This window comes from Protopterus annectens, chromosome 9.part0, assembly GCF_019279795.1.
Source record: "Protopterus annectens isolate FY-2018-M chromosome 9.part0, PAN1.0, whole genome shotgun sequence".
In the NCBI taxonomy this organism is placed as follows: domain Eukaryota; kingdom Metazoa; phylum Chordata; order Ceratodontiformes; family Protopteridae; genus Protopterus; species Protopterus annectens.
In genome coordinates, this window is record NC_056743.1 from 1,265,996,565 (window position 1) to 1,266,014,817 (window position 18,253).

At 40.8% G+C, this 18,253-nt stretch overlaps 1 protein-coding gene across 1 annotated transcript in view; it reads right to left on the reverse strand.

The window, feature by feature from the left end:
• Positions 1–4,618: 4,618 nt before the first annotated feature.
• LOC122811987 (carabin-like) overlaps positions 4,619–18,253 on the reverse strand; it is a 1,241,323-nt gene continuing 1,227,688 nt past the window's right edge. The window contains exon 10 of the mRNA XM_044084192.1: positions 4,619–5,923. Coding sequence (XP_043940127.1) covers positions 5,390–5,923 — 534 coding nt within the window. The 3' untranslated portion in view covers positions 4,619–5,389. The remainder of the gene's footprint in view (positions 5,924–18,253) is intronic.

Here is an 18,253-nt window from a genome sequence, read left to right on the forward strand (position 1 = left end):
CCTGCAGCTACAGATGTGATTGACTTCTATATGGGTTCCCCTCTGGACTGATTTGGCAGTACTTTCTCATTCCACCCTATCCTTCATCATTGTCAAAGAATCACTTGGCTATGTTAAGTAACATAACCACTTCTGCTTATAAACACAGCCAAAAGCTTTTCTTCACCCACTGTGGAAGAGGTAAGTGCCAAGGAGTTTAGCAGACAGTTGTGCTGAGGGGGTGTGCATATAGCTACATGAGTGAGTGTATGTGTGAGCATGTGTCTACTGGGAAATCAAGTTAGGGAGGATAGTTAGGAGTTAGGTTAGGTGTTGTGTGTGTGTGTGTGTGTGTGTGTGTGTGTGTGTGTGTGTGTGTGTGTGTGTGTGTGTGTGTGTGTGTGTGTGTGTGTGTGTGTGTGTGTCTACCTGTGTGATGGGGAAGCTGTGTGTAAGTGTTTATGTATGTGTGTACATGAATGTGTCAGTAGGCTGGTAGGGGGGTTGTCATACCACCATACTTCCCTAGATTACTGATCAAATCCTGCAACATCGGTTGTGGAAGACACTAGACACCAGGGATAACAGTTTTTACAGTGTGTCTTAAAGGTAATTAAGAAATTAAAAGCACAATAGTTTTGAAGTGCGGCAAGGAAACACTAGACAACAGGGATATATTTTTATAATGTGCTTTAAAAGCACTGAAAAAATTAAAAGAACGACCATTTTGCAGCACCGAAGAAATGGGGCAAGATGAACACTTGACACCAGCAATAATCTATATAGTGTGCCCTGAAATCACTAAAAAATATTTAAACCCTGTACCCTCACCAGTTAAATAAGCAATATTAGTCCTCTACACTACCACTAGACACCAGGGGTGATGTAAAATAATACCCAAGTCTTAAAGGATATAACAATTTAGAGGACAGTAGCAAAATGGTTAAGGTGTTTACCTCATAGAAACAAGGTACAGGGTTTGATCCTCACTTTGGAAGAAAAATTGGCTAGGCTTAAAATGGCCTGCAAGGGTAGCTAGCCTAGCACTTGCCTATGAACCTATGAGGAAAAAAGGTGGGGGAAATATTTCAAACCCTGCACCCATGACACAGAACACCGCAGTATTAACCCCCCATGCTAACTCATCAGTAAGTGTTGCAAGGTTTTTTTCACATGTTATGAAGTATAAAACTGTAATATCTGCCATTGTTTAATGACCTAACAGTTCATACGAGGAAATGGAAAACTATAACAGGCAATAGAAGGACTGTCCTATAAAATCAGGAGCAGACAGTTAGGAAGGAATCAGTATGTGTCTATGTGTTTGTGTGGGGAAGGCCTCAAGATCCCTCCGTCCCCCCCCAAAGGCCATTCAACATCCCCAATACTTGCCCTGCACCTTACATCTTTGTAGATCAAGTGTTAAAGGACCTATCCAAGGCAAAGAACACAGCTTCCATGGGATCAGATAGTATCCCAGACTGTATTCTGCAATGTCTCCAGCAGGAACTAGCCTCACCATTAAGCACCCTATTCAACCAAAGCCTAAGTACAAACTTCATTCCAGCAGAATGGAGAACTGCCATTGTCATCTCTTTGCACAAAGTTGGTGCCACTCCTGACCATGGAAACTATTGCCCCATTAGCTTGAAAAGTCTGATCTGTAAGGCCATGGAGCATATTATTCTGGACCTCATGAGCAAGGACATAGGTAATCTCCAAGCACTTGACCCCACCTAGTTCAGATTCATCAAGTGCAGATCTTGCCTGTTGAACCTGGTTGACTTTTCTGAGACTGTCACCAAGGCACTGATGAGGGCAAGTCAGTACATACAGCTTACCTTGACTTGGCCAAAGCCTTTGACAGGATCCCCCACTCGGGCATCATCAAAAAGCTAAAACAACTTGGCGTAAATCCCTATCTCATCAGGTGGGTGCCCAACCTGCTCACTGATAGGACGTACAAGGTCAAAATAGGTTCCATCACCTCCAACAGCAGACCTGTCACTAGTGGTATTCCCCAGGGATCTGTCCTGGGACCCCTATTGTTTGGCATCTACTTCTCAGAGGTCCAGGCAAAGACAAAAGACCTGTGACCAAGTTTGTGAATGACTAAGTTGGGTGCTGTCATTGGCTCCCCAAATGATGTAATCATACTTCAAAGGGTCTCACAAGAACAAATGACTGGTGCCAAGGTCATGGCCTTAAGTTAAATGAAAAAAAAAATGTATTATACCATTCAGCAAAACACGACCCCTACTGATTACCACATTAACGGCAACTCCCTAACCACACAACCTGTGGTGAGAGACCTGGGTACACAAGTAGACAACAATCTCACATGTGACCATCATGTAGCAGCAGTGGCCAGAAAAGCCTTTTACTTGGTTCACCTCATAAGTAAAGGGATTGCATCCAGAAAAAAGGAGGTTATTGCCTCGCTGTACTCCTCCCTCATTAGGCCAATAATTGAGTATAACGTCCCATTTAGTATGTACCTCTCCAAACACCTGCACCAACTGGAAAGGCCACAGAAATACCTCACAAAGAGAATCCATGGCCTCCAACACCTGTCCTATGTGGACAGACTCAAATCACTATCACTGTACTCTGTATCATACAGATTGCTCAGAGGTGATCTGTGTCTTGCCTACATGACAATCTCAGACCTTGCTTACTAGAGATGCTCCATATCCCTACAACTCCTCGCGTAGTACCTGATCGAAAGGCTTAAATCTAATATGTGACATTAACAAAACCTGCTGGAGAGACAGGTTTGTCCCCCTCCCCCGTCTCTGGAATAGACTCCACATACACGTCAAACAAATGTATATCGCTGACCCTCTTCAAGTGCAACTTTGATGAGTGGATGAGTAACCACAAATTTGTCCCAGAGGTTCCACCTGTGTCCGTCATTGACAAGGGTGACAAGTGTTGATCAGGGTTTCTTTTCTGGGGACAAACTCTTGGCTAGGCCTATAAGGGCCCCAGAGTCATTAGCCTAGTAATCTCCTATGATCCTAAGACAAAGTGAGGAGAAACACTAGACACCAGGGAGAATTTCTGAACGATGACTTGGAGTTATTTAAACAGTTAATACAGCAGCACTTCTACCAGTGTAATTTCTGCACAATTAGAGGCATGAAACTCTAACATCTGGTATAATTGACTGACTACTCTTGTGATTTTATGAGGGCAGGGAAAGCATAAGAGACATATGAGAGGTCCTGTGAACTCAGGAACAGGTATGGGGGTATGCTGGTGTGTATGTGTTTGAATGTGTGCATGTGTGTGGGGGGAGTGAATGAGAAGGGTGCCTAGGTCAGAGTGATGCATGTTCAGCCAGTATTAACTTCTGCAAAAAAGTGCTGATTAGCAAGAGTGGTAATTAAGAGCAATTCAGAGACATGCAAATTAGCCCAAATGAGGTATTTCTTTATTGCAGCTAATGTGTCTTGCAACTGCAAAATCCTGCATTGTACAAACAATCTATTTTTGCCACAGCTCTCACTGCCATTTGTGTGGATCTTTCTGAATACATGGGAATGTGTGTGAAAGGAACAGGGCAGGGTGATGAAAAGCTGCATAGCAGTATAGGCTCCACCCCTCCATGCAAACTAAGTTTTAAATATTACTGCATTATGAATGTGTTATTAATTCTGATAAAGGACTGGGTTTAGAAAATGTATTAAAAGAAAAAATGCTAATCGACTACCTAAAATATGATACAGTGCATTTAACTATTTAAATATTACAGAATTCAGTGCACATATAAGTAATATAGCTCAAAAGCACAAATATTTTTTTCAGCAGTATCTAAAAAGATAAAAAAATAGTACATTAAAGCAGTCTAGTATGACTGAGGTCAGATTCCAGTAGAAAAGCTGAAAGTCAGCATAGAATACAGAAATTCAGGAAACAGACTGATTAGGATTACCTCAGAATATGCTAAATAAGCAAGTCTGTCAGCCTAGTGGTTTAACTGCCTCATCCACTGCTGGAGGCTTAACTTCTGGACAGCTTTTCATTTAAGAGCTAGGAAAGACTGAATATCCAATGAATGATCTCCTTCACGAACAATACTGGCACAATAAACAACAGAAGTTTCTTTGGAAGGGCATATAATCTGTGTATAGGTTAATATTGGGCTGTCAGTAAACTAGGAAAGCAGTATCCCACTTCAGATGTACTGCTAGTAGCAACAGTTGTTTTGAATAAGCAGTTGGTCACACTGACCAACAAACAGTTCAGGAAACCAAATAGAATTAGGGTAATGATGCCCATTAATTATGCCCCTTTACAAAGAGCAAAGCTAAAGAAACTACGTAGGAAGAAATTTAACTAACCAAACTCTGTCTTGTTTGTTTTGATTGACCAAACTGCTGTTTCCTTCTGATTACTGCAACGGGTATTTCTCCATACCACTAAGCTGCGATAACCCCCCCACCCACCCACACACACACTTGATTATCGTAATAAAATGGATGCAGAAGGCATTGGTCCTGAATGGAGGTAAGGGTAGAAGACTTTGTCTCTGTTATTATTATTATTAGTATTATTATTATTATTATCAAGTGAAATGTGTGTGAATGCTACTTTTTTCAGTTTCCTGTTAGCAAATCACCCTAAATCCAAGTAATTCTGTATTCAGAAACTCATTTATTTTTTTTCTCTAGTGAAAAACATTTGTCAAAACAATTTTCAGTTTACAGTGCTGTCTCACAGCAACAGGATCACACAATATATATTAAGTACAGTCTGCAATTAGATTATTTTGAAAATATAATTTCCTCATGCAAATTTCTGTTCTAAGTTTATCATGGAAAATAGCTATACATTTCAGTTGCAGATACACAAGAACATGAATGGAAACCTGTAAAAAAATGTTAACATAAAACAACTATTTACTTTCAGCTGAAACAATTTTATGTTCATTATAACAAGATTAGCAGAAAAGAGAATGTAGGGATAGAAAAACTGTCAATTATTTTTAATAACAGCTGATAATTGCTAATAGCATTGGAATGAAATGCTTTAAACTGTTGAGATTTAAAATTCAGTGGTAGACCAAAACGTATTAAGTTACAGGTCCTAATTGCTATCTGATGTAAACAAATGCTGTGATATTCTGACCATAGGAATATCTGGAAAATGGAGTCTCTGGAACTGTAATATAGATCTTGCTCTCAGTATGCTCCATTATTCAAACTCAAAAGAGAAACATAATTTGAAGAAAAATCCATAGTCCCCATAGTATGTGTCATTAGAGTGCTGAGTTAGGAAATGAAATCAAAAAGTAATTCTTATGCTTGAACATTTTGATTATCCATGAAGTGACACATTCATATTTGCAAGTCTATTGTTTTTTGGAACTCAGGCCAGCATTAAGTAGCTCCATGTCAAAAGCTGCTTAAAAATATGTCTCAAGAAAGGGAGCTGAACCACGCCTTGAAGCCTTTGTTTTCTCAATTTGCTCTGAATTGTCTTCAGTTTCTCGAATGGGAATTACTGACTTACGGTTCATTTGGAAGGTTTTACTCATTGTGGCTTTAGGTGGCTTCTTCCCGTCTTCTTTTAATTTTTCAAGTTTTTGCTGCCTCTCAAGAGCCCTTAGTCTCTCTTTTTCTTCCTTTTGTTTCTGTTTTTCAAGACGTTGATGTTCCTTGGCCTCTTCTTTTTCTCGACGGCGCTCCTCCCTGGTCTTCTTCTCAGAAATCTCAGATGTGTCCACAATGACAATGGAAGGGATCTGTATGTTAGTTCTGTTTACTTCACTTGGAGCTCTAACTAGTGCAGCCTCCTGCTGGGTATCCCATACTGCCTTTGAACCATGCAGCCGACATCGGGGATCATATTTCATTTCAATGTTCCTTTTCCTTAACTTGTGCTGCTGGATTAAACATTCCCGTTTGATATCTCTCTCTGAAATTGTCATGTTGCACACCTGAAGCATGTGACAAAAAATAAATAAACAAATCAATAAAAAACAATCACTAGATATGACTATACATACTAAAATCATTAAAAAGAAAGGAGACAAAAAAAATGGAATACACAGAGGTTATGTATATCACACACATACACCATGCATCAGATACTGCAAGTACAGCATAGAGCTGAGCTAACTTAAAAACTTCCTGTGCTGTCTGTTAATATATTTACCTTAGCATCACTGCCATCATACATCCAAAGGGTAACAGTTTGGAAAATACATTCTGATTATCTGCCAAATGATGTATAAGAAGCAAAGCTACATACTAACAAAAAGATGCATTATAGGTAAATACTAGGTAATCAATCTGCAGATTATTACAAGCGTAGCCAATTAAACCAGGCTAGAATCAAACCCTGTACCTTGTATCTGTGAGGAAAAGTGCTCAACCGTCCCACCTGTAGAAACGTAGATCTAGACTTTGTCAGGATGCCATGTGTGGACAGAATCCTAAAATATTTTTCCATTTGTACTAAATGGTGAAGAAATGAGCAGCAACACCTTATCGCACTGTGATAGCTTCCATACAAAAAGGTGCGTTAGGTATAATGGATGGCAAGAGGGCCTTCGATGGGTTATCATAGAAATGATCAACACAGACATAGGCAGCCTTCAGACACTGGATCCAACCCAGTTTGGCTTCTTCAAGGGGAGAACATGCCTACTAAACCTGGTTGACTTCTTTCAGAAGGCCACCAAGGCAATGGATGTGGGGAAAATGGTGAATACCACCTACCTGGACCTGGTTAAGGCAGTCGATACAATACCCCACTTGTGTATAGTTGACAAACTCACTAGACTGGGCATAAACCCCTATATATTTCACCCAGATGGCTAACAGACAGAACCCAGGAAGTCAGGATTGGTGATACCATGTCCACTAAGCGACCGATTCCCAACAGAGTACCTCAGGGCTCCATGCTGCGACCACGCCTATTTGATATCTACTTAAATTCACCTGGGGATGGTACCTGAGCAGTCCCAGAGGTTTCTCACTAAAAAAATGCAAAGCGTAAGATACATGGCTTATGCAGACCGAATAAAGGCCCTAACCTTTTTCTCTGTCTCATACAGTTATTGGGTTGGGGCTTATGCCTGACCTACAAGGCATTCTTTGATCTAGCCCTGATGAAAACATTACATATTCACAAGAAGAATTATACAAAGGTTACATTTTCCATGGACCTGAACCTTATTGCGACTAACAGAATTTCCTGGAGAGACAGATTTGTATCCTAAAGGCTACCTTGCATATGGGGTAAACTTCCCATCATTGTGAAACAAAGCCTGTTCCTCACTCTCCAAAAATAATTTTGATATATGGATGGAGAACTGTAACTTCACTCCCGGGGTACTGTCCATGTCCCTTATGGACAGAGGCAGTCTGTAAAATGACTCAGGCCTCCAACACCCAAAGCCCCACTACCCCAATACTACTCCATCCCATATATGGGGAATTAAGATATAATATTGTCATATCCTGATTATTATTGGCTAGGCTTGTAAAGGCTCTTATGTCATTGGCCCAGTAATCACCTATGAACACATATGGAAAACTATCATCAATGAAATATATCCTAACTTTGTTAAAGCCTTCAATACTGCTAAGAATAGTAACTTCCCAGTAGGTCATAACTACATTAGCATAATTTTGTATCATATGTGCTCCTGTAGCAACACAGTTCTTTTGTCTAAACAATTCCCATAAGGCAGAAAAAAGTTGTTGTTCAATGCTTGCTCTATACTTTCTTTTAAAAAAAATTACTTCACCTATAGAATACTGATCACCTTTATATAACAAGTGTGAAACCCCTTCAACTTCAGTGTCACTTGGTATCACTGTATACAGAGATTGCACTTCCACAATTACTAAAAATTCACCTACTTGTATAACCTCATTCTTTATTTTCTCTAAAAAAACAAATTTTTCCCTAATGGAATAGGATTTAATCTTAACCACCTTAAAATGGGCTCTATCCACAAACTTTGAAATAGGTTCTAGTTTGGAAAATGGAGAGGACACTATAGGTCTTAAACATGGATTCTCTGTATTCATGTAGATCTTAGGTGTAACATACAGTCTTCCTATCCTCGCATGTGTGATACTAAAAAAAATATACTTGATGTCTGAAATAACCCCATGTACATGGTTATCCACCAACCAACAATCCACAAGCCTGTATGCTTTTTTAACATCTCTTACATGCACCCCTTCATAAAAGTTAATGTCCTTCAACATCACTCTTAAAGTGTTACTGTAAAATTCAGTGTTCATAATGACTGCAGATTCTCCCTCCTCAGATTTCATGATGCATATTGTATGATCAGTTGACAGTTCTCTTAATTTTTTTCTTTTTAGTCATATTATAATGCTTCTTACTAGGTCAGCCATTTAGTACCATTCTGATTTCTTTTTCACAAATATCCTCAAAAGCTTTGATGACTGGATGTAGGGGGATTAAAAACACTGAGCACTTGAAAATCCTCTTTGATCAAACTATTTCCTCATTCGAACATAACTTTTAAATTCAAACTTCTAGTATATCCTTTTAAATCTAATACAGTATTAACTAAGTCAGCCCTCACCAAACAAATAAAAGAAAAACCTTTGCATAAAACACACATTTTACAATAATTTAAAATTCTATTAGACAGATTATATATTTTAAAATTAGGCTAAATTACCTGTTTACACTCTGTTACATTTTTGAATGATAATAATGTCCTGAGTTCTCTTTTGTGCTCTGTTTTGGGCCCTGGACTACTTGAGCCTATGTCTTCTTTTTTGGTGAAGTGGCTTTATAAATTGTTCAATGTTTGAATCACATTTCTGTTCATGGTCCAGTTTGTGTTTTTTTTTCTCTTGTTCTCCGATTTCTTTGGGCTAGCCGTTCGGATCTCATCAGCGGTGTATTTGGTTGTTTGCCCCCCCCCCCCTTTTTTTTTCTTATTTCTGCTTTCTCTTTTCCTTGCACACTTTCCTGCATATATGTTGGTGATGTCACAGAAATACCTCTCAAATGTTAAGGTGGCTCCACTTTTGTTATTATAAGCCCTGTTATCTCTTTCTACTGTCTTCTGTTTTTTTGTACTGAATGTCTTTTTCATAATCTTTGATCTTGGTCTTGTACTCGTTGATCTTATTTTTCATTTCCAGTTTAGTTGCCCACAAAGTTAACTTGTCTATAAGTTTGGTAATCCATTTGTTCAACTTAAAAATTTCACTGTTATAGTCCTTATCAAGTCAATAAATGCAGGACCCACATGCTCACAAATCTTTTGCCATTCATCAAGAAAACTTTGTGATAAAAAAGTGAATTAGTTTAACCCCAATCCCGAGCGATGGAAAACATTGTTCCATTGAAAATATAATGTCACTACTACTTGATCTTCAAAACTATGTTTTTTATCTAAAAAGACAACAGAAAACTCTGCTGGTATTTTAAAACTACTGTCATTGGTCTCTTCAAGTCCAAAACGAAAATCAGGAGGTCGCATAATGTCAGTAATTAATTCTACATTGCCATAATCACTCGCAGAAAAAGATTCAGAATTTACCAAGTTTTCCAATGAACTGGCTGTGCACTTCACAGTTTCTGGAACAATAACTTGTTGATCAATTGTGTCATTTTCATAAGTACTGTTCATGGGAATAGAATAAACTGATAAATCCTGAAACTCTGAATCTAAAAACTGTCTTTCCAACGAAGCAGAGATCGCCTCTAAGTAGGCAATATGAGACAGAGAATATTTGGAGTTTTTTGAGTCTGTCCATATAGGGCAAGTGCTTAAGGCCTAGGATCCTCTTTGTGAGGTACTTTTGTGGCCTCTCCAGTTGTTGCAGGTGTCTAGTGAGGTACATGCCAAATGGGGCATTGTACTCTATGATTGGCCTAATGAGGGAAGAGTAGAGGGAGACAATGACCTCTTTCTTCCTGTATGCAAAACCCTTAGTAATGAGATGTGCCGCATAGAAGGACTTTCTGACCACAGTAGAAATGTGGTGATCAAAAGTGGTTGCTGTCAACCTGTGTTCCCATATCTCTTACAATGCCTTCTGTGTTCAGTGGACTACCATCAATGTGGTAATTCATGGGAACAGGGTTTTTCCCAAAGGGGATGACAACACATTTTTTGGTATTGAGCTTAAGGCCATGGTTCTGACACCAGTCGTTGGTCTCAGTGAAGCCATTCTGTAGGATGTCGACATAATTTGGGGAGTTAATAATAGCTCTCAACTTGCAATCGTCTGCGAACTTTGTCATCCAGAGTCCCTTCGTGTTGGCCTGGATTTCAGAGAAGTAGATACCAAACAGGAGAGGACCCAGGACCAAACCCTGTGGGACTCCACTCATGACTAGCTGTCAGTCTGACTTGCAGTCAGCTACTTTCACACTGTGGGTTCTATCTGTGAGCCAGATTGCAACCCACCTAGTGATATAGGGGTTGATGCCTAGCTTAGTGAGTTTTTCTATGATTCCTGAGTGGGGAATGGTATCAAAAGCCTTGGCCAGATCAAAGCAGGCTGTATGAACCACCTTGTCTTCATCCACAGCTCTGGTGACTGACTCAAAGAAGTCGACCAAGTTGAGCAGGCATGATCTACCCTTCACAAAGCCAAACTGTGTGGGATCCAGAGTTTGGAGATTCCCTATATCCTTGTTTATTAGGTCCATGATGATGCATTCCTTAGTTTTGCATATCAGGCTCATCAGGCTAATGCGGCAATAGTTCCCAGGGTCTGTAGTCACTCCTCCTTTTTAGAGAGGGATGACTGTAACAGTGGGCTATTTGGTAGGGGCAAAGCCTGAGGTGAGGCTGTGATTGAACAGGGCACACAGGTGAGGTGCCAGTTAACTCTGTAGTTCATGTAGAACACAGCCAGGGATATTATCAGGTCCCATAGAAGCTGTATTCTTGGCCTTGGACAGGGATGTTTTAACCTGTGCAGTAGTAATACTGGGTGCCTGGTAATCTGCTGGTACTGTGATTGGTCCTTTGGGGTGGGGGAGCGGTAAAGTTGGCACTGAATCTGTCGGCCAGTATATTGGCAATATCTTTTGCCTCGGCATAAGAGGTACCATTGTGCAATAGCTTAGAGCAAATCTGGGTATTGCCATGGAGATTCTTTACATAACTATAGAAGGCCTTGTGTTTGTCTTTACTAGCTGCTGCAATTTTGTTTTCATAGCTAGCTTTAGAGGATTTGATGAGGGATCTCAACCTTTTGTTGAGGCTGATAAGGGAGTTTTTCCAGTCTTGGGACTTCATCTTATTCTGCATCAGTTTCCTCTTTCTGTTGTAGTTTGTTTATGGCAGGAGACTACCAGATTGGCTTCCTTTCTTTGAGGAGAGCATCTTGGTTCTATTGGGCAGGTGTATTGGTACACGAGTATTTTTCCCAGTTAATGGAGGGGTAGTTGAAGTCGCCCAGTATGAGAATGTTAAGTTTGACCCTTATACTCTCCATGGTGCTTAGAAACATAGAGTGTGAGTCTTGGGACATGGTTGGGGACCTATAGCAGGCTATGACCTGAATCACTGTCTTACCCAATGTTAGCTGTACCTGGTGTATCTCAGATGCGTTATGTTGGGCTACCAGTCTGGAGGTGTGTGCATCCTTTATGAATATGGAAACACCACTGCCTTTGGAGCTTCGGTCCAAGTTCTGGGGCCGAAAGGTGTGGAATGAGTTATAGCCTGGTAGTGCAGGGGTGCTTTCTAATGCCTTTAACCAGGTCTCTGTTATAGCACAAATGTCGATGTTCTTCATTTTAGGGAGTGCTTCGAGCGAGTGCATTTTGAGATTTAGACTTCTAGCATTGAGCAGCATGACCCTCAGATTGCATTTATTTGTAGCTGTTACAGTGGTAATTTGGTCTTTGGAACACTGCCTAAAAAAGGCACTACTGGGGTGGCAAGAGCCTTGGCCAGTATCTGGAAGCCCAGGGATGGCAGTTGCAGGCCATCTCTGGGAAAGCATCGAGCTCTGTCCATCATGTCATCTCAGGCAGACAAATACTGGATCCCCTTAGAATGACACCAGAAACTTAGCCAATTGTTGAAATCAATAATTTTCTGCTTGTACTGTGATGGTAGGATGCTGCTCAGGGTTAGGGTCATACCCGCCTGGGCTACATAATCCGAGAGCTCCTCCATGTCTCTTTTCATGTCATCCAGGGAGGTATGTCTCAGGTCATTCACACCCACATGTACAATGACAGAGTCATATTCATACCTGTATTTGACAGACCTGAGTGCGTGCGTTATGTGGTGAATCCTGGCGCCTGACAGGCAGCTGACTGTTACTTTCTCCTTATTCAACCTGGTGAGTTGGAGAATGAATTTATGTTGGCTATATGATAATAACAATGGGAAGTATGTCATGAATGAAGTGAAAAAAAAAGTAATTAAATACATAATAAATATCAGGAACTATTCTAAATGAGAATGCCTAAATGGCACAAATATAGTCAAAATAAATAAATCCAACGTGTTCTGCATCTTAGCTATAAGGAAAGGGGCACATGCAGTGAAGTAGATGATGCTGAAGGCAATACAATGAAGCAATAGTGACACAAGGATAAGACACAAGGCGTAATCAGTACGAAAGGTTAACAAATCAGTAATGGGCAAAAGTAGCATATGGCAAATGAAGGAATACCAAGGAATATACCAGGTTTATAAACAGGTATGAGGAAGTTGGGGAGATCGCAGCCAAGGAAATAATGAAAATGAAGCAAACAGCTGACAGAAAAATCTTCCTTTTGGAATGTGCAATCTCATTCTAGTTCAGTCGGCAAACATTACTAATCATTAGGGACAGTTTAAGCTTGTTTTTGTACCTTTAGATATGAGATATCCAAAACTGAAAGTTATACATGAAGCAAGCTCTCATTCACTCGCTGCAGAGAAATACATCTCAACTTCTACTTGAATGGCTCTTATAATAAATGTTAGCATCCTTATTCATTCTTCCTTCTAATACTGCAGCACTTGTAAGTCGTGTTCCAAGCAGATGCCCAGTTTGATTCCATACCACAGCTTTGTGTCACATTATAAAAATATGCAAAAAAGTTAAGACACCATATCTTAAGCCCCTTTTGAGTAAAACAGGAGTGTTGGAACTACTTCTCTCTTGATTTTTTAAGAATATTTTCTTCCATTTCCAGTGTTAGCGTTTGCTTCTCTGTTATCTCTAGCCTTTTCTTTCTCCCATAGTACACCTAATAAAAAAGCAGTGGAAAAATTCTCCGCAACGATTGCTTCTTTTTAATCGAGCTTTATTTCAGTGATGAACACTTTCATCACAAATTAAGACTTCTGATCCTATGTTTCCATCTCTTTCTGTATGTTTGCATTGTTACTGCTGTCATCATAGCCGGCCTTAGGCATAGGCCAACTAGGCGGTTGCCTAGAGCGCCACTCTAGCTGGGGTGCTTTTACAGTATTTGTTTGGTGTAGGTAGACCAGGATGGGGGCACCGGGTGGTGTGGTGGGGGGGTGTCATGGAGCTTATTTGCCTAGGACACCTGTTGACCTAAGGTCCCTCCTGGCTGTCATATAGGCCTTCTCATGTAATATTGGAAAGTTATGAACTTATTGGAACATTAGATTTCTCCAGTCTCTGTCCAGACACTGTAATGATTGGGCTGCTGGTGCTTTTGGCACCCTCTAGTGACGGCAATGAACACAGCTTGATCTCCTCCCTACTCATAACTCCTTGCTTCTGCTGCCTTCTCCTGGTTGAGATTGCCCTCATTAAACCTTAAGAAAGCCTGAATGCTCTAATTATGACACTATACACATAGACATACAAAGTTACAAAAAAAACCTGCAGGCGTGTGCCCTCACAGAACTTTCCTACATGACACTTTGGCAGGGGGTGGGTAAGGAGGGCAGGTTATTCTAGTGTCAGGACAGATACCAGAGAAATTTAACATTCTAGTAAGTACATAGCTTGCATATTTCTCAGGTCTTCTTTGGACAGTGGAACAATAACACAAAGTCCCTAGCTTACTAAAGTGACCTAAGTCAGTAAACTTCTCCAAACTCCAAAAGATGCTCTCTTTCTAGAAACAGAATCAAGACTTCAATGCTTAGCAAAGATATATAAAGAAGAACAGGTAACTGCTGCAGTGATTTCATCAAGAAAAAAGCTATGGATATAACCCAAGTTCTGACTGAATAAGCCTTAGCCGGAGCAGGAAGCCTTTTTCCTGCTGAAGTGTAACAAAAGAAGATACAATATGAAATTTTGACAATGTAACCATGGTAATCTTTCAGCCCAGGCAAGTAGATGAAAAACTGATAAACATTGTTCATCTTTCTTATGATTCTTTGTATGATCCTGATAAAAATGGAGTTGTTTGTAAATATCTAGGCAATGAAGCAAATATTCCTCTTCACTGGAGTATTTAGGGAAGAGCAAAGGTTGGTGGATACCTTGGTTCAAAGAGTTGCCACCTTAGTCATGAAGGAAGGTTTCATCTTAGGTGATACCCTGTCAGGACAGAAGATGATGAAAGAGCTTGAAGCTCTTAGCCTCTTCTGGTGGAAGCAATCACTACTAAAAAGGCAGTCTTCTACAACAAAAACTTGAAATCCACAGAATTCACTAATTCAAAAGGGGATCTAGTCAGAGATTCAAGCACAAAGTTAAGGTCCCAGGCTGGGGCTGGTTTAGACATGGAGACCTAGAACAAAAATTCTTTTGAGAGAGACCTTGCAGGAAGAATGACCTTCTAATGAGTGACTTGGAAGTGGAAATCTTTCATGAAAGGAGGAAATTGCTGACAAACTTACATTAACTGAGGAGTAGCTAGCTCCTGTTCTATACAACCGTGACAGAAAGGCTAACACTTGATCCAGTGGTACATACATGGACAAAATACTTTATCTGAGGCCCACTCTAAGACTTTTTTTCCATTTGCCCTTGTAGAGTCTCCTAGTTGAAGGTTTCTGGAAAGTCATAATTATCTCAACAACATCTGAAGGGAATGTGAAAGATCATGGTCATTACTGGAACTGGAGAAACCAAGTGGTTAGATGACAAGACTGAATGTCCTGGTGAGGCTGTCCAGATGGATGAGTTACCAGACTGGAACGTTTGAGGTTGGAGTATTGCATCTTCTTCAGGTGGAGCTGTAGCAGGGTGGATAAAGTCTGGCAAGGCCAGAAAGGGACTATGAGAATGAACTGAGACTAGCAATGCTTGACATTCTGTAGTACCCTGCTTTGAGAGGCAGGGCAGAATAAGCATACAATAGACATAGAGGCCATTCATGTGAGAATATGACTCTGGGTGACTGACCCTCCTGGGGAATTATGCTGAAGAACCCAGGGCATTTGGTGCTGAATGGTGAAACAAAAGGTTTATAGCAAGATGTCTTCATTTCATGAATATGATTGCTACCGTCATGTCCAGGGACCACTTGTCAGAAAGCAGGATTTGCCTGCTGAGCTTGTCTGCAATCTCACTGGAAGACCTGGGTATATACATTGCTATCAGAAAAGATTGTGAAGTCAGAGCCCACCCCCCCCCCTACTTTCATTGCTTCTCTATACAAGAGGTAAGATCTGATTCCTCCTTGCTTGTTCAAGAAACACACAACCACCATGTTGCCTGATTATATGGAGATTATATCCAAATGGAGCTCATCCTGAAATGCTAGGAGGACTGCTGTAATCTCGAGTACATGGTTGTGCAGGGAGGCCTCCTCCACAAGCTTTAAATTGTCTTGACCCACACAACCCCCCCCCCCCCCGAGGCAGATACATCTATGGTAACCACTGAGATCAGTATGGGTTTGGAAAAGGGGGATTTTTCAGAAATGTTGCCTGGATTCAACCACCAAATTAATCTCCACTTGACCATGTGTAACAATCTGACCTTGTGATGTAACTGGTGGGATAACTGGTCCTACTGAATATGCAGAGTCCATTGTAGGATCCTCATATAGAATCTGGAGTTGGAAATCATCTGAATCAATGCCGCCATGAGGACTAAAAACTTTAGAACATGAACTACCAGTGGCTGGTCTTGCTGCAGCAGGGAAGCCACCTCTGTGGTCAATGCTGAATCCTTTCCTGCTGAAGAACTGCCAACTGCCTTTGGGTACAGAGATGACATCCAATGAAAACAAGGTCCTGAGACGGTTCTAGATGAGATTTAGCAACACATTTACTGTTATTCCCAAAGACAGGCAAAGTTGGAGCAAACATTGTCTTGCTGTTACTAGCTGATCCATCCATGGGCCTACTAGGAGCCAGTCATCTAGGTATGGGAAGATATGTCCCCCCAAGAGTTGTATGTGAGCTGCAACTGGGACTGTGCATTTGGTAAACACCCAGGGGTCTGTGGTGAGACCAAAAGGTAATGCCCTGAACTGATGATTGGCTCTTACCTGAAAGTGAAGGAATCTTCTTGATGCTTTGTCCAGTTTCATATTTAGGTAAGCACTGTGAAGATCCAGAGAGTGCATTCAGTCCCCTGCCTGGAGGCAAGGCAGAATGGTATGCACTATGACCATCCAGAAAGTCTTTTCCTTTATAAAATGACTGAGCTGACTCAGATCTAAGATTGGCCTGAAGTCCTTAGTTTTTTGGGTACTAAAAAATCTGGAGTAAAATCTAGATCTTTTCTGGTCTGATGGGGCCTCTTAGATTGCTCTTTTTTTGAAGGAGGAGTTGAACTTTTCTGAATGCTGTTTCTCTCTGCCTGGGTGGTAGGGGGGTTGGGAAGACTTAATTGGGAGGTTTGTCAAAAGGGGAAAGAAGTACCCTCTGGATATGATTTTACTTACACAAGAGTCCATCATGATGCCTGAGAGGGGAACAGTTGGGGAAATTTTCAGGGGTTGTAGGGGTGAGAAGCCTCTACTCCTCAGTTACTGGGACTGCTTCTCCCACTAGGATGGCATCCACATAGAGATTCCCCTCTGCCATGAGAACCTCTGTCCTGTTGCTGTCTGCACTAGGTCTGCTGGGACTGGCAAAACCATAAGTTCTTGGTCCTTTACTGATTCCACTGTAAGGTCCCCTATGGGGCAACATTTTTTACCCCAACTGCAGTAAGCATCTTGACTTCCAGCTCACATGTAGACAGCCTATCTTTGACTTGTTCCCAAAGTAGTGAATTGCTATCAAAGGAAGCATTGGTGAAGACCACTTTGAAGTGGTCTGGAAAATCTGTAAGCTGTAACCAGGCTTGTCTCCTCATGGTTAGGCTTTAATCCTGTGGCTCTGGCTACTCTATCTGTAGCTTTATCAATAGTGCAACAGGTACCACACCTTTAGTGCAGAAGGTTGTATGTTTTATTCCCACAACAGGAAGATGGATTACTGAAACTGCAGTGAGGTGCTGGACTTCTGAATGTGTCATCCTTCTGAAGAGACATTAAACCAAGGTCCCATCTGCTAGCAATGGTAGTAGCTCAGGTGGATGTAAAAGATCCCACAGCACCTATTGAAAAGAGTAGGGGAAGTTCCCAAGTTCCCAGATGGCCTTGCCAAATTTCTTCTAGTTTTGTTTCTCATGGTACTCACCATGACCCTTCTTATTACTTGATCTATCAACCTAATATTTCTCCTCCCTGAAACCCTAGTTACCTCTTTATTGAGGCTTAGCGAACTGAAATGGATATAAGTTTTCTGCTTAAAATTACACATGTCTTCTTCACTCATTGTAATAGATAACAATTTGTATGTTTCCTATGTAATAAAAGATACCTTATGTTTATTTAATAGTTTGTATACGTGGAGCTTTTCTCCCCGGGCCTCCGCTGAAAATGGACATGTATCCAGTCGGATTATCCCGGTCAACAAATGTAAAATAAATAAAATAAAAATAAATAAATAGTAGTATAAAATACCACCACTGATCTCTCCTCAAAAGAGGCCACTAGCATAGGGGGACAAGCCTGGTCAACAAAAATAAATTATGTAAAATATGCATGTTGAGGGAGAAAATAATACTCATGATGGCCACCTTGTTTTCCAGTTAGGGCTGGAGCTCTCCAGCAGGCAGTTATTTCAGATTTGTTCTGATCTCTATCGCTCGCTCTCTGAAAATGAATCGTATGAGCCTTGTAGAGCACTGATCGTAAATGTACTGGGTGCATATACATGCTTCGCAAGCCTATCTATCATTGTCAACTCATTGTTTGGAGACTAGATTACCTGGGTGTCTTCTGGGACATTGCACTTTGTAGCTTCAGCCACTACAATGTAATCAGTAACAGGTCATTTTATCCAATAGGCCTGTCTTTGGGAGACTGGAGT